Source organism: Tetranychus urticae, chromosome 2, assembly GCF_039701765.1.
Source record: "Tetranychus urticae isolate SD_2017Ah chromosome 2, NJAU_TeUrti_SD_1.0, whole genome shotgun sequence".
Taxonomy (NCBI): Eukaryota; Metazoa; Arthropoda; class Arachnida; order Trombidiformes; family Tetranychidae; genus Tetranychus; species Tetranychus urticae.
In genome coordinates, this window is record NC_142959.1 from 2,485,389 (window position 1) to 2,509,539 (window position 24,151).

Consider the following 24,151-nt stretch of genomic DNA (forward strand, 5'->3'; position numbering starts at 1 on the left):
ATTTAACCCGAATTACCCAATAATCAAACAAGATCTGGAAGATAGTGATTTGTTAATATGGAGTTTAGTAACGGTTGTTTACCGGTATATTTGCTGATTGTGAAACAATATCCATCACTGTAATTATTTTTACTCAAGTTTACTTCTTTAAACATAATGTTATACAATAACCGAATAATGATTTACTTTTGATTATCCTTTATTATTATAGAGATCATGAAAATGAAACCTACTTTGTCATTAATATTAGATCAAATTACCGATGTTTAAGCTTTCACCTAGGATCTTGGAGCTGATAACTAAAGGTGAAATTATCTGAGATCTTCAAATAGGCAAACAATAATCTACTCATCAGTTTAACTGGTTTTATTCTGAATTATATTATAATAACATAAATATAATTGCTAATAATATTTATAACATTGAAGGCAATCTATCTAGATTGGGTTCCTTTTTATAAGATTTAATACAATCTCTATTGATAAGTTTAATTTAATTTTATAATGATGGCTGACCATGAATGAATTGTGGAAAGCAAAAAAAGTTAATTTGACAAGTTAAATTTTCTCATCATAATAATAGTTATAATTAAGGAGGTAAAGTGAAGTCAATAAATGTAACATGCAACTTAGAATGAACATCATAGGAACGCATTTGATGAACTGATCATTATATGTAAAATTATAATGGTCAGAATTAGTTGTAAATAGAATTGATTGTTTGTTGAATGATTGGTTGAAGTGGGCGAAATAGAGGAACAAAAATGTTTCAAACAATTATTTAAGAAAAATTGAAGTTTAGCCAGCTTTGCTAACTTTTCATGCTCCTTTTAGGCTTGTTAACTAGAAGGGCAAGTGATGAGAGAGTTCCTTGGGCTTTGCTCAGTTCCCACAATTTAATTGGTATTTTTGGGAAGTCAATTCTTTTCTCGATTAGCTCACAGCTATTTGGAAATTCTGACCGATACAAAAGAGTTCCATTAACAAAGGTAACATTGGCAGCTCCATTGTCAGGAACTGTTAGAGTTGCATATCTGAAAGTTGCTTCGCGCTCCATTAGCTGTTGGAAAACACAAGATTTAAGAAAAATTATTATCAAATGATTGAATTTTATAAATGCTAATGAAATTATTACAACTAACTTTAAGTATTTCACGAGCCTCTGGAGTTGAACTTATACACAAAATGTCTGGTCCTGCCATTGACATACATGACTTGAGGTGAACAAGTTTATTTGGAACTCGAATTGGGGTAACTGGATATTCAGGAAATGCAGCAGCTAAAGCTCGGGCACCAGCCTCATTGGTTCGACCAGATATTCCAACAAAAAATTCTTTGCCAGTGAAAAGTACATCGCCTCCATCTAAAGTTGCCTTGGGATCAGCAATTTGAATCACTGGTAAATCAAGCTCTTTTTTAATTATCGCTTTGATTGTATCGGTCTGTAAACGGAAAGAGAAAAAAAAGAACAAGAAAAAGAAAGATAAATAATCAATTGACTGAAATTGATAAAGAAAATAAACCGATGTGTTGTTAACTATTTTTCTGAGTCAACCATTATCGTTTGTAATGACAAGTGTTTTGCATAAGATAAGTATAAGGTTTAGGAATTAATTACTCTACCTTTAACCTACTTAAAAAAATCAGTTTATACAACAGAGAATGATTTGGTTGAAGTAATGATGCTATACAATTAGCTTATTTAAAGTTACTACTTTTGATGAGCATTGTATTACAACTAATTGCTAATTGATCAGGAAATTGCTAACTAATTGCTAAAAAATTAAAAACATAAAAGTAAGGGAAAAGCAGGACAAAATATGAAATTAGTTTACCTCTCTAGCTCTAGCTGGATGACCAGGTCTACAAATCAGAGCAATACCATTATAAACAGCTGCTGTATCTTCAATATAAGGTGAATCTGGGAGACTTTCGTCCGCCGGAAGTTCAATCACATCAACTCCAAGACTCCGTAAGATTTTAGTTAAGTCAAGATGTTCACGACGAGCTTCAGCCAAATTAACACTCTCAGAAAGTCCAATTGCAGAGGAAAATGAATCAGGAATTCTGGAAACTAGAGCATAATTGTAGCGACCAAATGTTTTTGACATTTTGTTTATCACCAAAAATAAAAGTAAAAAAAGCTAAAAAGAAAAACCAAAATACAGAAAACCAAATGTTTACAGTTTGATTACTAGTTACCAAGTAACCAGTTTTTCCTCATCGATAAAAACCAGTAACCAACCCAAATTGATATAAAAACGAAGCTAACATCATCTACCGGTCAATATTAACTAATAGTCTTGATAAGCTTCATAAGGCTTAAAGTTGGGTCATAAAACCCTAATGATCATCAATATTTACAAAGGTAAATGTGTAACAATTGAAGCCATATTGAACCACATATAACAATAAATTAGTTAAATATGAGAGATCATCAAAGTCAACTTTTCCCTCAATCTTGTCTACTTTTATTGATTTAGGATAAAGCCAACTATCATTCTTGTGTCAAATAAAAGAGGATTCAGTTTAGATTCATCTTTCAAACTTATTACCGAATTTTTATATAAATTTCAGATTGTTCCTTGAAAACTGAAACGAAATCTGTTTGGATTTAATTATTGATAGAGATTTTACATGAATTACTTCTTTATCGTGATAATCATGGAGAAAGATGCTCGAAACTGAATCTTGATTCAGCAAAAGATGAAAAGACCAGAAATGAATCCTTCGCTTTTTACCCAGTTTTTGAACAGCTCTATCCATTGTATCTTTGTTTCCTCGAGAAATATCTTTATGAATCTTTTGGTAATCTTCATGATTCAAGAAAATTTGGCATAAAGTGGAATCTACTAAAAGACCAAATGAAGAGTTTAATTACCATTTTACTTTGGATATACATCAGCAAATCAGAGCTGATTCTGTAAATATGGTAAATCTGGAATTATTATTTTACCACCGCTAACTCTTTGGGTTAAACTTCATTTTTTGACTATTGAACAGCTTTCTCAGTTCATCTGCATCGCTTGTACTCTCCAAGTTTTAAAATTTTCATAGTCGTTAGTTAGATCGATTAACAATGTTTTAGGTTAAATCAATAAAATCAATTGGTATACCATGCTAGAGTTATAACGAGCCAAAATCAAGCTGGAAACAGCAAATATCAATAAAGCATAAGTTTCATTCATTTATTTTTTTTATGCATTTATTTTTATCGTTTATCATAGCCCGACTTTATTTTGTTCATTAAACTTTACTAGTTCAACAAAAACTTCAGAACAGTTCCTTACAGTAGTGTTTCAATGTAACTGTTTTATACGATGTATCATTAAAATACTAGTTGAGCTAGCAGTCTCAACTCAACAACATGTATTGCAATGTATTATTTATTTACTCTTAGTTACTGTATTCATCTAGGATTTTCACCAATATGGATTGACTTCAATCAAAGGTCAAAAAAGTGTGCGTAAAACAAACGAAAATTACAGGCCATTATAACATTAGGCCCTTAAAGATGTGAAAAATCTATCAGTATAAAATCAGCAATTAAACTGAATTAATTTAGCAATTTTTTGAATTGCGCGAACTTGAGCATGTGCAGTGCTGGGTCTCTTTCCATTGCTTGTTGTTATGTCAAAGCCCCGAGATTTAATCACTAGTTAATAATAAAACCGTCAATCAGAAATGAAACACTATTATGCTTCCATTCTAGTCTACTTTTTGGTGCAATCAATATAATACTGTTTAAAGATAATGTCTATTGAAATTTTAGATGATTCCTGTTTATTCAGAATATTTCGTGAAATCAATGATAAACAAACTTTGCTTGTCTGCTCACTAGGTAAGTTAAAAATTTATAAAAACTTAAACAGCTGTTGATTGTGATTTCATGTTTTGTATGTCTTATAGTTAATCGAAGATGGTACTCATTAATTTTTCCTAGCTCATTACGGACGAAGAGATTTGGTTATCAAAAAAAGATTGAAACTGAAAGGAAAGGATTGAAGCTTATACACGATGGTGAAATCGTCATTGTCAGTAGTATTAAAATCGAGTCTGACTTTTTTCCTCAACATGGCAGAAAGATCAAACAACTTTGCATTTCAGATTGTACCTTAGACGATTTTAAAAGATTTGTGAGATATCTTCCACGATTAGAACGATTACATATGTCAAGCAGCTCTAGTAAGTTATTCGATTAACATTTTACCTTTTTTGTGCCCATCTTTTTAATCCATTGATTCATACAGGTTCAAAGCCAAGTCAACGTTATGATGGACCTAAACTCGAAAGGCTAGAAATACTTGAAATAAGTACAGAGTCATCTGTGAGGTGTGAACCATACAGGGGGTTAAGTTTGATGGATCGATGTCCACACCTGAAAAGTGCGTTTCATTGTATCAATGGGAGTGACTTTTTTGTTGACACACAAGTGAAAAATTATCATTTAGAGGATTTGGTCATTGAAAATGTAAGCATTTATATCAAAAATACAATCGTAAATAGTTCAAACCTTAGATCTATTATAATATAGAAAATATTTTAAAACTCAAATTACCTTTTTTACAGATGTATAGCTCTGGAACTGTTAATTGGCAAACTTTGAAAAGGATTTTACGAAAATGTCCTAATTTAAAGCACCTGGCTATAAGGCATTCGTGCGACACTGATATTGAAGATGAAAATATACCAGAAATGCTTGAATTATTACCGAAAGTCGTTCTTATTGATTTACGAGTGTCTCCTGGTATTACTGACATATCTGCTGATTATGTAAAGGAATATTGTAAAACTCATAATCGTTCAATATCATTTTATTATACAAATGAACACGAACACGGCATAAAAGCTGATTGGCCTCAATTATTAGATAACATTGGTAGGCGCTGCTTTGGTTTCAGTTTCATGAGGAATTGTTTTCTGAAACCATTCGACGAATTACCTGCATATATGGACCCAACCTTCTTATTGCCTTTACTCAGAGACAATGTCCGCATTAATAAAAAAACCGTGCCTGTAGAACCTGATGTTGATGAAGAGGATTTAGAATTAGGTGGCTTATTCGACTAAGCGGCACTTTTAAAAATTTAATTATGTTATCATACAACATTTTATGAAACAATAATTAAACTTTCGAATTTTGAAATTTACTCTTGAAACTTATAAACTATTTATTTGTTTAATCAAATCTATATATTTAAATGAATTTTTGTATTCTTCCTAATGATGCTTTATATTAAAAAATTATTATTTTTCCATCAAATGACATCTTTTTTAATGAGTCTCAAAGCTGATCAATACGTTAATCGAATCTCTAGCTTTTCTTGATTTTTGGACGGATGAAATTGATTCCTCTAGTGATTAAAAGCTTTCACTGTTTTATCAACTACTGGTTAGGACCTATGGAATCCGTCTAGGATTGAAAGCTATTAATCTTCGACAAACTATTAATAACAACGTTGACATTTATTTTAGTCACAAATTTAACAGTTAATTAAAGACACGATTAACACAATCAGTAAATTTATACAGAAATTGACACGAATGGGCGAAAAACGGGTAAAAATTAATTTCTAAATTAAGACTCTGTTGTCTTGTATAGAAATAAGAATTGAAGCGATTTGCGCGATTTAAAGTTATCTCCGATGAAAAGTTTTGGAGAAAATTGAGGTAAGAGTTGAAACTTCGATAGCCTTTTATTTAACTATGGAACTAGATTTTTTCATAAAACTAATTTAATAAACATAAATTTCAATTACCAACTAGAAAATGCACTTATTTTGATGCATAAAATTTATTGTCTTTTGTAGAACAGATAAGTTCGATTTTCACTTAAAGCGATCGCTTCTTTTGACCCTAGTAGTTAGCTAGATGAAACTTATCATTTGCACATAAAAATTGTTTGTTCATGCCATAGATTTCATCCTTTTTTCAAGTTATCAACAGGTCTCCTGATTTTGGTCATTGGCCTTAAAACTTTGAGTCTCGATATTTCGAGAACAGTATCATCTACAAGAAACATTCTTTCCCCAATTTAATTCTTAACTAATTAATAATTCAGTAAAATTCAATAACATTCCATTAGCGCATTCGGGCCATCATTTTTGGGTTATAAATGAACGATGCAGCAACTCATTCAACAAACAAAACTCATATTAACTCATTTCTTGGTTAATAAACCATTTTTCTGGTTAAACTTGCAAATGCAGATGCAAAGAGTACTGCCAAAGTCTGGAACATTTGAGTTCAGAGTTGAGACATGGTGCGGTTTGTAGGGACATAAAAACTGTATCGATTGGTACTATTAAATAATTCATCCGATGGACAGTTTTCTAGATAATCGAGGTCAAAGTTGAAACTTCGATCGCTTTTTGTTCCGCTATGGAACCAGATTTCTTCACACAACTTGATTCGCTGATGTAACTTTTAATGAAAAACCATGAAATGGTCTTATATAGAGAAAGAACATTTTCTGTTTGTGTAAAACGGATCAAGTTCGATTTTCAGTTAAACCTGTCGCATTCTGTGACCATAACAGTTAGAGACCTGAAAATTATTGCTAGTCCATAAAAATTGTTTGTACACAATATGTAGTCAATCTTTTTTTCAATTTATCAACGATTCTCTTGATTTCGGCCATTGGCCTTAAAACTTTGAGCCTCGATATATCGAGACTGACATCTTCTACAAGCATCTTCTTTCACAAATTTGATCCTTTACTGATTAATAATTCATTAAATCCAATAACGTTCCACTTGCACATTCGGGCTATCATTTTTGGGTTATAAATGAACAGTGAAGCAACTTATCCAACAAACAAACACATATAAACTCATATCTTGCTAAATAAACCAATTTTCTGGTTAAACTTACAAACCTAATTCAAAGAATACTGTCAAAAGCTTGGAACTTTTGAGTTCAGAGTTGAGAATTGGTGGGGTTTATAGAGGCATAAAAACTGTATCGATTGGTACTATTAAATATTCATCCGATGGATATTTTTCTAGAAAATTAAGGCCAAAGTTGAAACTTCGATCGCGTTTTTTTCATTTATGGAAGCAGATTTTTTCACACAACTTGATTCGCTGATGTAGCTTATGATGACCAACCAGAAAATGGTCTCATTTTGAGAAATAACTCTTTCTTTTTCTTTAAAACATACCAAGTTCGATTTTAATTTAAATCTGTCGCATTAAATGGCCATAAGAGTTAGTGAGCCGAAACTTTATATTTATACGTAAAAGTTGTTGTCACACATCATGAATTAAATGCTTTTTTTAATTTATCAATAATTCTCTTAATTTTGGCCATTGAACTTAAAACTTTAAACCTAAATATGTCGAGAATGGTTGCGCCTACGATCATCTTTCTGTGACCAAACATTAAATCTTATTATGGGCCTTAATATGATATGACTAAATACATTTAAAAATGAATATCATTCTAACAATTAAGGTTTGCATTTGAGTAACTGTTTAACTTTATAAATAAAGTGTTAGATCGGACAACATTATTAATACAATACTATAAGTTTCTACGTAGAATTTTGAATGATTTAATATTTCAACATGTCATAACCCATGATGAAATCTAATGTTAGATTAAAGAATGATGGATGTAAGTGAAGTCATTCTCGAAATATCGAGGTGCAAAGTTTTAAGTTTAATAGCCAAAATCAAAAGAAATGTTGATGAATTTAAAAAAGCATTTGTTTCATGATTTGTGCAAACAACTTTTACGTATAAATATTAAGTTTCAGCTGTTTAACTCTAATGGGCATAAAATGCGACAGGTTTAACTAAAAATCGAACTTGATCTATTTTAAAGAAAAAGAAAAAGTTATTTCTCAAAAAAAGACCATTTTCTGGTTGGTCATTAAAAGTTACATCAGCGAATCAAGTTGTGTGAAGAAATCTGGTTCCATAGCGGAACAAAAAGCGATCGAAGTTTCAACTTTGACCTCGATTATCTAGAAAACTGTCCATCGGATGAATTATTTAATAGTACCAATCGATACAGTTTTTATGGCCCTACAAACCACACCAAGTCTCAACTCTGAACTCAAATGTTCCAGACTTTGGCAGCATTCTTTGCATCTGCATTTGCAAGTTTAACCAGAAAAATGGTTTATTAACCAAGAAATAAGTTAAGATGAGTTTTGTTTGTTGAATGAGTTGTTGTACGCACACTTACAGCCCAAATATCATTATTCAAAAGCGCTAATTAAAAGTTATTATTAGCATTGAGCTATCAGTTAGTAAAGGATTGAATTGGTGGAAGATGATGATTGTAAGTGCTACCATACGTCAAATATTGAGGCTAAAAGTTTTAAGACCAATGGTCAAAATCAAGAGAACTGTTGATGAATCGAAAAAAATATTCAATTCATGATGTGTACCAATAACTTTTATCAACGCACAATAAGTTTAAGTTCTCCAACTCTTATGGTCATAAAATGCGACAGGTTTAACTGCAACTCGAACTAATATGTTTTACAGAAAACCAAAAATATTATTTCTCCAAATAGGACCATTTTCTCGTTGGACATCAAAATTTATGTTTATAAAATTAGTTTTATGAAAAAATCTAGTTCCATAGTTAAATAAAAGGCTATCGAAGTTTCAACTTTGACCTAGATTTTCTCGAAAACTTTTCATCGGAGATAACTTTGAATCGCGCAAATCGCTTCAATTCTTATGTTCATACAAGCCAACAGAGTCTGAATTTGAAAGACTTTAATTTTTACCCGTTTTTGACCATTTGTGTCAATTTCTGTATAAATGTGTTAATTGTGTCGTTTTGTTAATATTTTTTCTGTTAATAATAACACCTAAAATAAATGTAAAGTTGTTATAGTTTGTCAAAGATTAATAGCTTTCAATCAAAGACGGATTTCATGGGTCTTAACCAGTAGCTGCTAAGACATTGAAAGCTTTTAAGCATTAGAGAGTTCAATTTCATCCGTCCAAAATCAAGAAAAGCTAGAGATTCGATTGACGTTTAAATCAGCTTTGAGACTCATTAAAAACATTTCATTTGAAGGAAAAACAATGAAATTGAACTCTTCACAAGCCGTTGCAACAAGTGCAATGTTAGCCTTGACAATAACTAAGAAAACATGTTTTTGTGCTGTCAATTTAATTTTATTAATTGTTTAGTCTTGGCGATCTTAATACATTGCTGTTACATGATTTCAAATGTAAAGTTTTGTAAGCCACTGTCGCTATGAATTTTTTGATGAAAAGATTTTGTTTGAAATGAGATTGTCCCAGTCGCATCAATCCATGTGTTTTTCATTCCTTTTTTCTGTCGATAGTTTGCGTTCATTTGAGTTAGCAATTAGCAATTGTGCCATTACTCGATTGTAATCGGGATCTCGACACAAACCAACAACTGTCCAGGATGAAGTAGCCAGTTGCATTTACTCTTCTTGCATGGTTTAGCTTCACGGATCAAATAGCGAACCCACAATGTTGTCTAATGTATAAAACAAGCAAAGAAGTTTTGTAAGTTAAAATAGAGACAAATTTAGCAAAGGCAAACTTACTTTTGGCGATGAGTTAAGTATATTGAAAATGTTGTTGAAAAAATATCGGTTTCCAGACAATATACCATTACCCTGAATTGACTGGTGAGCCCCATTTTCATCAACCAAGAAAGTCCTATCATCTGCACTGACTCCACCACCATAAGGTACCTCAACGTACTTGTCTTTTAACTTTTTGACAAACTTGGCCACAATCACTCTTTCAATAGGAGTTGATAGATTTACAAGTGGAGCTAAAAAAGGAGTCAATGAAGAGTAAGTCTTGGGTTAATCGTGATATAAGAGGTTGATTAACTGAAAATTACTTACTGAAATAGATGGTGAAGTTTGCATTTTCTCCTCGTGTGAATATGCATGAAGAGTTGGTGGATGAAAGGGTACAGGGAACAATATCAACTGAAGTTTTGGTTGATAGCGAGCTTCGACCTTCACCTAAAACCGATCAACAAGAAGATTAGAAAGAGTTTTAAACTTGATAATTTATCAATTCTTACATTGTGTGAATGGAGCTGTGACACAGTTAATGCCCAAAACAGCGGCGAAAATAACGAAAATTTGAATAAACATTTTAGTTTTTACACAAAACAAGAGAAAATATTGAAACAATGAATGTTGCTGAAGCAAAATTGGGCGCAAATAAGAAAGCTATGGAAAGAAAAATGGCTTCTTTAGCTCTCCATAGCGACGTCTCTCTTTAAAGTTCCGAACCAATCACCATTTCATCAAAGTTACAACAAGTTGTATTGTTTCAACTCTTTCAGCTTTAAAATTGTTGAAGGATTGAAGGATCTGTGAACGCTTTCCGCATTTGGCTCTTCTCTCAATCAAACCTCTGATTTGGTTTTATGCATTATTTAGGCTAGTAAAGTTCAAAAATCGATCAATTCAGTCTTCTGTTCATAAGATGCCAAAATGCTTGCCATGAGTTTTCTGGTTTTTGTTTTATGATCAACGTTTCGACTTCAATCAAACTCACTTGGATTAAGATTCTGAAAACCTTAATTAACCTAGAGACTTTGGGACAAGTTTTCTCATTGACTTAGAGCCATAACAAATCATCAAAACTAGACGGGTTATTATTAATGGATTTAGGTGTTTTTGATGAAGGTTTAGTGCAAGGTTAAGTCAGTCAAAAGGAAATACTAAACCAGACTAACAACAAACAGTTCAGGGCTAATATAATTGAAACTGTCTAAAAGTATCCTTTGAGACTAATTAAAATGGGATGCGTAAACGAAATGATTAGAATATTAATTTGGTTAAGTTAAGTAGTAAAAGATATTAAATATTTACATATTTACAACTATTAGCGACCATATTAATCGCTTACTAATTATACTGAACAAGTGACAAACATGATTCATCTTCTAGTTATATTGTTATTAACTATTGGTCAACCGAAAAACGTAGAGAGCGCTTGTGATGGCAACTGTAAAACCAAGACATACCGTCTCTCGTCAGAATTAAACCCAAATTGTACGAATAATTGCCCGTATGAATCGACAATACGAGTATTTGGTAATGATTTCAATGAGCGTCTCAATTTAACTGTAGTTGGACGCAATGTAGAAGAGACAGAAGCACTTACACTTTCCTTACAATTCATAATTGGATCCACGAAAAATTACTACATTTGCTTCAAGTTTACCTCAAATCAAACGGCAGCCGTTATCAGTAGATTCGGTCTAATCAGACCTCTCGGATTGTCTTTTTACAGTAAAATGGACAAGTCAATACATTGTAGTTGGAACATGACCCGAAATCAGCGCGATAATTGGCCTCTCGCTGGTGCTGAAGCAGCTGAATTGACTAAGAATCTAAATTATAATATAACCTTCAGCCACAACTCAACTGATGTTGTGGTCGATGTGAACCCAAGAGGATTACCAATCTACGCGAGACAATATTTAACATGCTGTGGCTATTCATTACTTGGAGACAATAAATACTCTTTGGCCGCAAAGGCAAATCATAATTCAACCGATTTCTTGTTTCAATTTCTAGAAGGAGGACCGAAACCTTACAAGATAGAGCTGAATTTAAATGACAATATTAATATTACCACCGTTTGCAATTTTAATACGAGTAGCATCACTGGTTTTCTTACGCTTAAAGGAAAGGCTAACTCTATTGGTCAATATGGATGGTTCCATGGCAGAATTACTCATAATTATTGTCGATGGGTCATACCAAAAACCGTTAACTACTACTCTGGAAAAGTCGATGTTAGCACGAAATCATTTGGTTTCAAAATTATTGCAGATAATGCTGTTGTTTACAGTAAAGTTGATGTTAATGGAACTTCTTACCTTTCCTATGCTTCCAATCCTTCCAGTTCATTCTTAATCATCATGTCATTGATAATGATGAGTTATCTCTTGATTTAGAATCAATAATTGTACCAAATTCAGTTTTTTTCATCCAATAAATGAAGGTACAAAGCTAAGTGCATTTAAGATTTTAATTTTTCAAATCATTGAAATCGATCAAATTTTATCAGAAAATTCAATTCTATATCAGAAATCTGCATCACCAACTGACAAAATTCAAACTTGAAACTCGAATGATAATGATAATTAAGATGATGAATTTTGTCAGCCAGATTGTCCACCAATTTAATCCTACAAATACACAACATCCATCATTTCCAAAATAAACTCCTAACAATTGGAAAGCTAATACTGGCCATAACCTAATAGCTATGATCAATTTGATGGGAAATGATAAATGGAGTTAAATGGTGGGGAAGGTCCAGTCGGAATCCAAGTTACTAGTTAAATCGCTCATCAATAGCTCCATCCGTAACAATTGTCAAGGTACATTGGAAGGTCATAAGTTGAGGCGACGTCTTAATCAATGGTTACAAAGCCATAATGGATCAGCCATTTGGTTGTTGCATTTGAAGTACGTTAATAGTAACAATGGTGAATGGTTATATGAAAACAAAGCGAGATAATGTACTCGTAATATTACGATTACTGTGATGATAAGAAATCCTACTTCTTCCTGATCAGGTAGATTCATCAGGTAATGTTGACAATTATCCGTTGCTTTGTTTTTATCCTGTAAAGTAAAAAAACAGTGATAGTGATTAAAACATGATCGACCAATTTTTGCATCACGGAAATGATTGCTGATAAATGTTGGAGTCAATTGTTTAAATCAGTCTGAAAAAATGCGGAAAAATTCCACCACCAATTAATAAACATAAGTTGAATGAATAATATTAAAGTTCAATGTTATTCACAATTGAAATTCAAGTCGTTCTTGTTTTTTAAAAATCCTGCGCTTTCTTTTACTTTTAGCTGCTGACATCTATTGTAAAGTTTATTAGTTTATTCGAAAACATTATTTTTTTTTTGCTTTCATTTCTTCTTAAACTCTTTTCACCTGATTTGTGTTCTTATCACTATCATTATCATTATCGTTTACATTTCATTCTCTTTTCAAATTGTTCTTTGTTAGAGTAACCGTCCAAACATTCTTGAAATATCTATCCATGGTAAACTAGATTCTGAATCAATGGCGAGTCTCCATGTTTATAGATTTGGTGAAGATTTCCGAATCGAGAAAACATCAACATCAAGTCAACTTTCATTTTCATTATCAGAACAAGATCGTCACCATCACCATCAACATCAACAATATTATTTCAATTGCTCCAATCACTACCATCATCATCACCAACTACTAAATCAACGAAACTATTAACACCAAGTTTTGTATTAGTTAATATTGTAAAACAATGCTGCTAGTCAAGTTTATCCTTATCTAAGATATATAACATACTAACAATAATAATAGTGATAAAGGTAATAAATTTATTATTATTATTTTTATTCCAATTATTATTATTGTATTAGCATAATCGTGATAACATTAAAAGTGATAAACGAGATTGCGGTAATTTAGGTATCAACTTATTAGGTATGAGTGATCAAGGTGAGATTAATCATTGTTCTAGTGCAACCAGTAGACTTCTGTCTGAGTTATTAACTTCTTTACCAATTGAACAACCGACATCAACCGAGACGGGAAACAACATGGTTTTAACATCACAACCTCCAACATCTTCAAACTCTCCACACATACCATGTACACCTGCAATGGCCTCCTTAACGACAGCGTCTAACGTAAAAAGTAAAATATTGAATAATAGCAATGACATGGGGCCGATCAATGTGAAAAAGCAACCCTCGCCATCAACTCCATCCACAGCTATCGACTTTTTCACCTTCAAATGGTTATTCAAGAAAAGAACCGTCCCCTTTCTTAAAAAATCGTCTTCATCCATTTTTCCTGAAGCCTCAGAAACAGGTCACCATCTTTTGACCTCTTCTAATAGTGGAGGAATGAGCACACCAGATGGAAATGGTCTTGGTGGAGCTCGATCCAATAGTCGATCAGCTGGTTCTAGATTAGATTGTCAAAGTATCCCGGGTACTGCTAAACCAAGTAAAATTTGCAATGTGACTCCTGTAATTTCTCGCCTAGCAGAAGAATCGACTCTTAAATCAAATTTAAGAATGAAACTATCCTACAGTTTTGGGGACATTGATGAATTTAGTAAATGGTCAAACACTGACAATGCGGAACAACAGCCATTAAATTTTGACTCTACATTAAACGATGACCATCAATATTTTCATCATTCAAACAAATCTCGTTTAGTTTCTGTTGGTTGAAAATATCAACATTACTTGATTTATCATAACTTAAACTAACCTTTCTATCTATCTAAATGTTCAATTTGACTTATTAGTCATGATTTACCTTTAATCTAAATTCATTTCAATTTTTGACTTTTTTCACTTTTTCTCGTTTCATCTTCCAACTTCACCAATAATGACTCTGACTAACATTCAACACTTTATTCACTCATAGTTCATCATCATGAACTTAATGATTAATAATTAGTTTTGACCTGATAAGTCATTTCACTGATAACTATGAAAAACCCTTATTTTTACCTTTTCCCGTACATTTCACCACATGAAGCTACTGAATAAGGAACCTCTGATATTCCTTAATATTTCTACATATCATTAGCTTCCTCTTGTTGAGACAAATCTGTTGGTAACATTTGTTTACCTGTACAACTCATAGTTCATGAGAAAACCTCAGTTTCTCCATGAACTATGAACCCTCAAAAGTCCTAGGGAAAGTGCCCACTGTATCTCAACCATTCAACCTAATAACTTGATCTTTTCTTTAATCATTTACTATTGGCCTACTCTAACTAACTACAACACCTAATTTCACCCCTTAAACCTAGAAGCTATTTTGACCCTTCAACTTGACCATTTTTACCTACTTAAGCTATTTTCAACCTCTTGCTACCAACAAACACAAATCCCTAGAGGAACTCACATTCCTTGGTTTTCTTCCACTTGTCCATCTCAACCGTCAAACAAACTCTTACTCACCGAGGACTCAAAAGGGCTGTCTTACCTGGCCTACTATAAATACCTAAAATGTCACACTAACACTTATGGTGTATATTGTATGTCGATGGTGTACTTTTGTTGTCTGTTTAAACTTAACTAGTTTTGTATCTTTTTTGTATTGTCCTCTTGGTGTTAATTCACTTAAGTTGAATCTGTCAATTGCTTCTTCATCATCTACAACAATTTTTAATAAACTTGTTTAAATTGAATATTTTGACTTCATGTCTGTTTGGTCTGAATATTGACCGTGTGTTTTGTTTTATTTGATTCATCTCAACCTTCTTGAATTCACCATCATAACCAACAGGTTATGGGCCCAGTCACGCTTTGCTGACTTGTGTTTGTTTTGTCATTAGTATTTGTTACTAAATCTTCGAGCCTGAATATTGGCTATTGTGTCTACTAGTTAAACATCATCCTTTTGAATAACCATCACTGACAACACCATCATGATTACCAACGATATCCAAGTTATTAAATTGACCAAGACCAACTACTATGTTTGGAAGAGATCCATCGAAACCATCTGCAAATCCAAAGGAATACTTCAAATCCTCGACGGTTCATCATCACGTCCATCTGAATATAATGCTGATGAGATTCTTACTCTCACTCAACGTGACATCACTAGAAGAAACACCGAAATCAATGAATGGGATGTCAAGGATTCCACTGCTCAACAGCTAATAATGCTTAGTATTGATTCCGAAGATGTAAGTCTAACAAGTTTATTTATTAATGCTACCACTGCTCATGAAATGTTTACCAATATAATTAATTTTCGAGAAGAGCGAACTAAACAAAGCTCGTTTAGTGTTAAAAGAAAAATCATTGAAGTAAAGTTCACTTCGGCTCACACAGTTGCTAGTTATTTCTCCGAACTTGAGACTGCTATTAAGTTAAATAAAGATCGTAAAATTGATGTTGATGAAGAAAATCTGGTAATGAAAGTTTTGGATGATTTACCAATTGTTTATGAAAATTTTAGACAAAATATTGAAATGAGAATAGATACAGGTGATTCAATTACTTTAGCTCAGTTGAAAGCTAATCTCTTGCGAACAGAGAAACGTTTAAATGAAGGTAACCCAAGTAAGAAAGGTGAAGCCTTGTTAGTTAAACCTGCGAATAAAATTCATTATAATGTGAAAGATAAATTTTGTTTCAATTGTGGTCTTAAAGGACATCTGAAAAATGATTGTAGACGAAGACCAAACAACAACAACAACAATAGCAATAATTTCAATAGAAATAACAACAACTACAATCAAAGAAACAATTTTAATTCTCAATCAAATAACTTCAGGAATAATTCAAACAGATTTACCAATCAAAACAGAAGTAACAATTATTTCAATAATAACAATAACTCTAACAGACAAAATTACTCAAGTAATAACAACAATAATTTCAGAGGAAATAGGAATTTTCAGCGCCCTAATAATGTTAACTTACCTTCCAATAGAAATAATTATTCAAACAGAAATACCGAACAACAAGCTAATGTAGCTTTGACCAATAATGAAAATGAAATGAATGAACAACATGATATTGCTTATACAGCACATCAAGATAGATCAAATGAGTTAGTTTGGTATTGGGATTCAGGTTGCTCTTATCACTGTACAAGTGACATCAATAGTTTTAGTGAATTTGTTGAATTAGAAGATCCAATACCTTTGACTATTGGAGATGGTAATAAAATTACTGGTATTGCTAAAGGTACTGTATTAGCTAAATGCTTTGATGGTAAAAAGTGGAACAATTGTAAACTTGAGAATGTATTATTTACACCTCGTCTTGGTAAGTTTAACCTGTTCTCGTGGATGCAAGCAATGAAAAAGGGTTACAAGTTATTTTCCTCATTAGAAGGAACAGAAATTAGTGATAGTAAGTCGGGTAAAGTATTGATGACTTGTAAACCAGTCGGAAACTCATTTGTTTTAAATTTGAAGACTAGAAAAGATGAAAATAATTTTGCTTTAATTGCTAGAGATGCTTCGTTAAGTGAGTGGCATAAACGACTTGCCCATGTCAACGTCCATAAAATCATTGAAATGTCCAAAGAAGGTTTGCTACCTAAAATAAAGATTGATTTTGACCCTAATAAATTTGTTTGTGATGGCTGTATGAAGAGTAAAATGTGTTCAAAGTCATTCAAGACTTCAGTACCTAGAGAAGTAAAGGTTGGTGAAGCTTTCCATTGCGATCTAGTTGGTCCAATGGAAGTGTCATCAATTAAAGGTTCAAATTATGCTCTAGTTATAAAAGATGAATTTAGTTCTTTTCGATCAATTTACTTTATTGCTCATAAATCAGATACTTTTGCTAAAATTGATGAACATATTAAAGAAACTGAAAAGGTTACCGGTTCAAAGGTAAAAATAATGAGGTCCGACAATGGATTAGAGTTCGTTAATAATAAGGTTGAAACTATTTTGAAAAACAATGTTATTACTCACGAGTTGAGTTGTCCTTATACTCCTCAACAGAATGGACTGATCGAAAGAGAGAATCGGTCAATTGCTGAATTAGCACGATCAATGTTATTCGGAAGTAAATTACCTAAAAGACTGTGGGCCGAAGCAATGAACACTGCTGTCTATGTAATGAATTTAGTAATTAACAAAAAACATAAAGGGATAACACCCTATGAGCTTTGGTACAATAAAAAACCTTGTTACGACCATCTTCGCGTTTTTGGTTGTGTTGTTTACGTCAAAATACCTGATCAACAGAGAAAGAAGTGGGACGCAAAGTCCAAGAAATGTATCTTCATCGGTTATACCGAGTCAACAAAAAACTATCGTGTTTACGATCCATTTACCAACAAAATTAGTGTCACCTGTAATGTAAAATTTTCTGAAAATGATGATAATGGTGAAGCTACAATTGACAGTGTTAACAGTGATGAAGTTGTTAACTTGAGAAAATTATGTGGAGTCAATGATGAAGATGAAAATGAAGATGAAAATGACTCTGATAGTGATGAGACAATAATTTATGATCCACTTGATGAGGACGAAGTAACCAATCTAAATCTAAAAGGAAATTCATTTGTTAACATGTGTCTTGCTTCAATTTCTGATAATATATTGGAACCATTAAGTTATGATGAAGCGATGAGTTCAGCAGACTCAGTTAATTGGTTAAACGCAATGAAAGATGAAATGAAATCTTTAAATGATAACAATGTTTATGATTTAGTTGAACTTCCAAAAGGTAAACGAATAATTTCATGTCGATGGGTTTACCGAATCAAAAGAAAAAGTGATGGAACTATTGAGAGGTTCAAAGCTAGATTAGTAGCTAAAGGTTACTCTCAAAAATATGGAGTGGACTACTTCGAGACTTACAGTCCAGTTGCTCGTTATGACTCGATACGAGCAATACTTTCAATTGCTGCTGCTAACAAAATGTATTTATTACAGTTCGACGTTAAAACTGCATTTCTTTATGGTGATCTCTACGAAGAGATTTATATGCGACAACCGATTGGATTTGATGACAAAAGTGGTAAAGTGTTCAAATTGAAAAAAGGCTTGTATGGCCTAAAACAAGCTCCACGTCAGTGGAATGCAAAAATTGTTGAGTTTTTTACTAACCATAAATTCACTCAGTGTAAAGCTGATCAATGTATTTTTGTTAACAATCAAAATGCACTAACTATTTGTGTCATTTATGTTGACGACGGACTTGTCATTAGTACTAACAAAAATGAACTTGAAAAATTAACTAATTCTTTATCAAAAGCTTTCGACATGAAGTTCCAATCTCCTCAAGTTTTTGTAGGTATGGAGATAGTTCAGAGTCCGGATCGATCATCAATTAAAATCAAGCAATCTACTTACGTTAAATCATTACTTAAACGATTTCACATGCAAAATTGTAAACCAATTGGTTCTCCTGGCGATCCTAACATTAAACTAATTGCAACTAATGATGCTCCTGATGCATCGATTCCATATCAAGAAGCTGTTGGTGCTTTATTGTACCTCTCGATCATCTCTCGACCTGACATTACCTTTCAGGTTAACAAAGCCAGCCAATTCAACTCATGTTACAACGAAATTCATTGGGGAGCAATCAAGAAAATCTTCCGTTACCTTAAAGGTACAATTGATCATGGCATCATCTACAATTATCCTAATCCTGATCTTCAACTACATGGTTATTGTGATGCTGACTTTGGCGGTGACTTGGTTAAAAGAAAGTCAACAAATGGTTTTACTGTCACACTTGGAGATTCACCAGTTTCATGGGCTTCGAGACTCCAGAAAAGTGTTGCCTTATCGACAACCGAAGCTGAATACGTTTCAATCTCGGAATGTACTAAAGATGTTTTGTGGTACATTCAGTTGCTAACTGAATTACATGTCAACATAACCACTCCAATCACCATTTACAGTGACAACCAAGGAGCAATCCTTTTATCAAAAAATAGCTGTTTACCGAAACTGACCAAGCATATTGATATGCGATTTCATTTTATTAGAGACCATCAAGAAAATGGTAAAATACGAATTGAGTATATTCCAACAACTAAGCAACCAGCCGATATGTTAACCAAATCGTTAACACCAGCAAATTTAAGCAAATGCATCAATTTGCTCAACATCAGTTAATTGTGTTTGTTCATAGCAAGGGAGGCTGTTGGTTGAAAATATCAACATTACTTGATTTATCATAACTTAAACTAACCTTTCTATCTATCTAAATGTTCAATTTGACTTATTAGTCATGATTTACCTTTAATCTAAATTCATTTCAATTTTTGACTTTTTTCACTTTTTCTCGTTTCATCTTCCAACTTCACCAATAATGACTCTGACTAACATTCAACACTTTATTCACTCATAGTTCATCATCATGAACTTAATGATTAATAATTAGTTTTGACCTGATAAGTCATTTCACTGATAACTATGAAAAACCCTTATTTTTACCTTTTCCCGTACATTTCACCACATGAAGCTACTGAATAAGGAACCTCTGATATTCCTTAATATTTCTACATATCATTAGCTTCCTCTTGTTGAGACAAATCTGTTGGTAACATTTGTTTACCTGTACAACTCATAGTTCATGAGAAAACCTCAGTTTCTCCATGAACTATGAACCCTCAAAAGTCCTAGGGAAAGTGCCCACTGTATCTCAACCATTCAACCTAATAACTTGATCTTTTCTTTAATCATTTACTATTGGCCTACTCTAACTAACTACAACACCTAATTTCACCCCTTAAACCTAGAAGCTATTTTGACCCTTCAACTTGACCATTTTTACCTACTTAAGCTATTTTCAACCTCTTGCTACCAACAAACACAAATCCCTAGAGGAACTCACATTCCTTGGTTTTCTTCCACTTGTCCATCTCAACCGTCAAACAAACTCTTACTCACCGAGGACTCAAAAGGGCTGTCTTACCTGGCCTACTATAAATACCTAAAATGTCACACTAACACTTATGGTGTATATTGTATGTCGATGGTGTACTTTTGTTGTCTGTTTAAACTTAACTAGTTTTGTATCTTTTTTGTATTGTCCTCTTGGTGTTAATTCACTTAAGTTGAATCTGTCAATTGCTTCTTCATCATCTACAACAATTTTTAATAAACTTGTTTAAATTGAATATTTTGACTTCATGTCTGTTTGGTCTGAATATTGACCGTGTGTTTTGTTTTATTTGATTCATCTCAACCTTCTTGAATTCACCATCATAACCAACAGTTTCTACTAAATGTATTCCAAAAGAAAATAAACTTATCTCATCATCATCATACTCATCTGCATCGATATCCCACCTTCCAGTGACCCGTCGTTCCAATTTTGGCTCTTATTCTCATCGTGGTTCATTTGGTGGTACCAAAGTTCGTAAAATAGATTCATCACTTAATTTATCTCGCAGTTCAATAGAAAAATGTTTTCTCTGTTTAAATGATGTAAAATCACCTTCAATGCACACAATTTGGTCTTGTGGATGTCGTTTTTGTATAAATTGCCTGCGAACTTATCTCACCATCAACATCAAAGAGAACAATAATGTGTGTAATTTAACCTGCCCTGACTCAAATTGTCCAGAATTAGCAAAATTATTGAAGCAACACCAACCCAATAACCTGATTAGTTCTTCGTCTGGTCGAATGATGAATTCCTTGATAAGAACTATGTCCCCAAATCGCTTTACACCGCAAGAAATTCAATTGCTGGTTTCATCAGAGATATTTGATTTGTACAAAAAATATAAACTGTACCAAGAAGTTGACGAGGATCCAAATCGAACATGGTGTCCCAAACCCAACTGTTGTAACATTTGCATAATCTCAAAACCAAATTCAGTTTCATTGCCAACCTCGTCATCATTTACCTCATCAAAGTCGACCCAATCAACCAAAACAAACATTGTGGAAGATAAAGCTTCGTTTTACTGTCAAAAATGTAAAGAAACCTATTGTAATCTTTGTCGTAAATCTTACCATCCTGGAACATCGTGTTGGCCCTCCGGAGAAGATGATGACCTTGCCCTGTTGCTTAACAATCAAGATAGTTCATCATATTGTGTAAATAATATCAAAAGATGTCCAAGATGTTCAGTTTGGATTGAAAGGGATGACGGATGTGCCCAAATGATGTGCCGTAAATGTAAACATGTGTTCTGTTGGTTTTGCCTTCAGTCCCTCGAAGTAAGTACTTATCTTTTGTTTCTAAAGCAATTCATCTGCTTTTTGCGTCATGTGTTTGTGTTTTAGTGAAAAGCAATCAATAGTTTCTTATAAGAGTTACGCTTTCGTCATTCAAATGCCATTAATGCTATTAAATTAATTACATGAATCATTTACCATTCAAAATTTTTATCTCCTTACCATTATCAGCTTTACCATGGGCTATTTCATCATGAGCTTTAACTCGATTCCAATTTATTCATTTTAACTCAGATTTTATACAAACCAAAGTAAATAGGAATAGAGCATTATCCCAAAATTGAAAGTAATTGATGATGATGATTCTTCCTCTTCTTCTTTCAATATTCCTTTTCTCACGAAAATCGTTTTTTGCTCTTCCTCTCTTTCACCACCATTATCATTGGCAATGAAAGGCAATCAATAACTTAATGTTGTTATCTCACAGTGTCTTTAGGTCAAGCTATCTGTTTCAAAAAGTCATGGGAATTAAATGTTTACCATGAAAATGGTAAAATATAAGTTTAAAAATTGAAAAAAAATGAAATAAAAACAAAAGATAGGGAGGAAATAATATAAGAATAATTGAGAAAGAATCTGATAAATTCATCCTTGACCTGATAAAATAGAGTTGCACACCAAACCCTTTGCTCTTTTACTTAAATACTGTAAGAGTTGTTCATTTTCTAGTTCATCATTCTCATCATTTAAGATCAATTTACTTTGCTTAATTTACGCTCTGTTTGATCACAAAATGACTATCAATCAGGTTCAATCGGATATCCGTTGATTATATTGAAAAATAGTCCAGAAACAAAGCTCAATTGAGATGATTGTTTTTGTTCTCCTTAATTGTTAATTCACTTTTAACCAGACCAATCGTGTTTTTAACAGACATTCAGTTGTATTCAACAATCAATCTAATTTTCTTTTCTTTTTATTTTTTTCCAGGATGACTTTTTACTTCGTCATTATGATAAAGGACCTTGTAAAAATAAGCTGGGTCACTCGCGGCCTTCAGTGATTTGGCATCGAACTCAAGTTATTGCAATTTTTGCGGGTTTTGGTTTACTCCTTCTTCTGGCATCACCGTTATTCCTACTCGCCTCACCCTGTATACTTTGCTGTAATTGTTGCTGTGGTTCATCGTGCAAGTACTTAGACGATGGTGAGCCTCACGAGGAAGAAGACGGTTTCGGTGTAATGAATTTGTAATAGTTCACACAATCGATTATACTGAATCAATCTTCATCACTGTAATTTTCACGTTACGTTCACCAACCTTTCCAATCATCATAATCTCTCCATCTCCATCTCCCTCTTCCTTTCCATCTCTTCCTTTCCCATAAAAAAAGTACATTTTAATGTAAATAATCAACAACTGCCTAGCGGGATTGTTGAACTTCGTTCAGGAACACATTTAAAGTTCTCTTTCCGAACAATGCTCTTCCTTCCTCTTTCCTTGCATTTTACTTCATTATCCCCAATTCAATGGTGTAAAGAGCTGCATTCACCAATGAGACAAACCAAAAAAAAATACTAGAAACAATCTGTTTACAACAGACTCAAAGACATTAACTTTCCAATGTAATTTAGCACGTTGTATGTGTGTATAGTTGATAGTAAAAAAATAATAACAAAAAAGGGTATTCCGATGACGAAATTAATCGTTTCTCTGATTATTTCCTTATCGAGATGGAAATTTTTCCTTTTCTTAAAAAACATTTTGATAGTCAATAAACTCATCGCGTAAATAGATTGAGTGAGTTGAACAAAATGTACTTATACAATTGTCACATTAACTAGATTATATAATAAGTTCATCACTTTTAACTTTTCTGATTTTTATTAGCTTCATAACAAATTACAATCACTGTTAATTAATTAATTGACTGGTTAATTAAATGTTAAAGTGTGGAATCATCAACCAGACTTGAAGGCTGGAAGGATAAAAAGGCCAAGAGAAGGCAGCAATCTTGATTATTATGGATACATCATTATGACGATTACGATTACGATTGTAATGAAAAAGGAAAAAGTCTTGTAAATTGTGTAGAGTATTTTATTTTTGTTATTATCATTATTACCTTCTTCAAATTTACTATCTCATTACAAGTTATACAATAAAAATCAAGTTCGTGCATATTATTTATCCAAAGGTTTTACCATTGATAAGATAGGATTCAAAGATTAACCCGGACCTTGAATCAACCAAGGACAGGAATCGATCTTGAAGTCAGTCAAACTGACAGTTGGAAATGAACTGAGGATGAGTTAAAGATGAGCCAAGAAGCGAGCAAAAAATGTATCAAGCATTGGATAAAGACCTGGATTTCAACTAAACATGAACAAAATGTGGATATAAAGGGATGAAAATGAATCGACCATTAATATCCATTACAATGGTTTAATACTCTGGTTCCACAATTTATATCGCTACTCGGATGATATTCAATCAACTACAGTCTCTTCAAATAT

The 24,151-nt window shown here is 32.7% G+C and overlaps 4 protein-coding genes across 4 annotated transcripts; 2 read left to right on the forward strand and 2 right to left on the reverse strand.

The window, feature by feature from the left end:
• Nucleotides 1-474: 474 nt before the first annotated feature.
• LOC107363806 (N(G),N(G)-dimethylarginine dimethylaminohydrolase 1) lies at nucleotides 475-2,196 on the reverse strand. The gene is made up of 3 exons (XM_015931075.3): nucleotides 1,835-2,196; nucleotides 1,142-1,441; nucleotides 475-1,059 (listed from the first exon to the last, which is right to left on the reverse strand). Exons 1-3 carry the CDS (start codon nucleotides 2,108-2,110, stop codon nucleotides 811-813), a joined length of 825 nt encoding a protein of 274 aa, XP_015786561.1. The 5' UTR covers nucleotides 2,111-2,196; the 3' UTR covers nucleotides 475-810.
• A 1,470-nt stretch (nucleotides 2,197-3,666) lies between these two features.
• LOC107363487 (uncharacterized) lies at nucleotides 3,667-5,262 on the forward strand. The gene is made up of 4 exons (XM_015930718.3): nucleotides 3,667-3,840; nucleotides 3,909-4,184; nucleotides 4,250-4,470; nucleotides 4,569-5,262. The coding sequence occupies exons 1-4, from the start codon at nucleotides 3,753-3,755 to the stop codon at nucleotides 5,067-5,069; spliced, it is 1,086 nt and encodes a 361-aa protein (XP_015786204.1). The 5' UTR covers nucleotides 3,667-3,752; the 3' UTR covers nucleotides 5,070-5,262.
• Nucleotides 5,263-9,120: 3,858 nt separating this feature from the next.
• Nucleotides 9,121-10,170, reverse strand: LOC107363492 (uncharacterized). The gene is made up of 4 exons (XM_015930725.3): nucleotides 10,041-10,170; nucleotides 9,856-9,978; nucleotides 9,547-9,779; nucleotides 9,121-9,476 (listed from the first exon to the last, which is right to left on the reverse strand). Exons 1-4 carry the CDS (start codon nucleotides 10,111-10,113, stop codon nucleotides 9,354-9,356), a joined length of 552 nt encoding a protein of 183 aa, XP_015786211.1. The 5' UTR covers nucleotides 10,114-10,170; the 3' UTR covers nucleotides 9,121-9,353.
• Nucleotides 10,171-15,442: 5,272 nt separating this feature from the next.
• On the forward strand, nucleotides 15,443-23,336 carry LOC107363664 (copia protein). The gene is made up of 5 exons (XM_089268438.1): nucleotides 15,443-16,104; nucleotides 16,300-17,179; nucleotides 17,486-19,505; nucleotides 20,724-21,676; nucleotides 22,625-23,336. Exons 1-5 carry the CDS (start codon nucleotides 15,443-15,445, stop codon nucleotides 22,886-22,888), a joined length of 4,779 nt encoding a protein of 1,592 aa, XP_089124564.1. The 3' UTR covers nucleotides 22,889-23,336.
• Nucleotides 23,337-24,151: the final 815 nt, after the last annotated feature.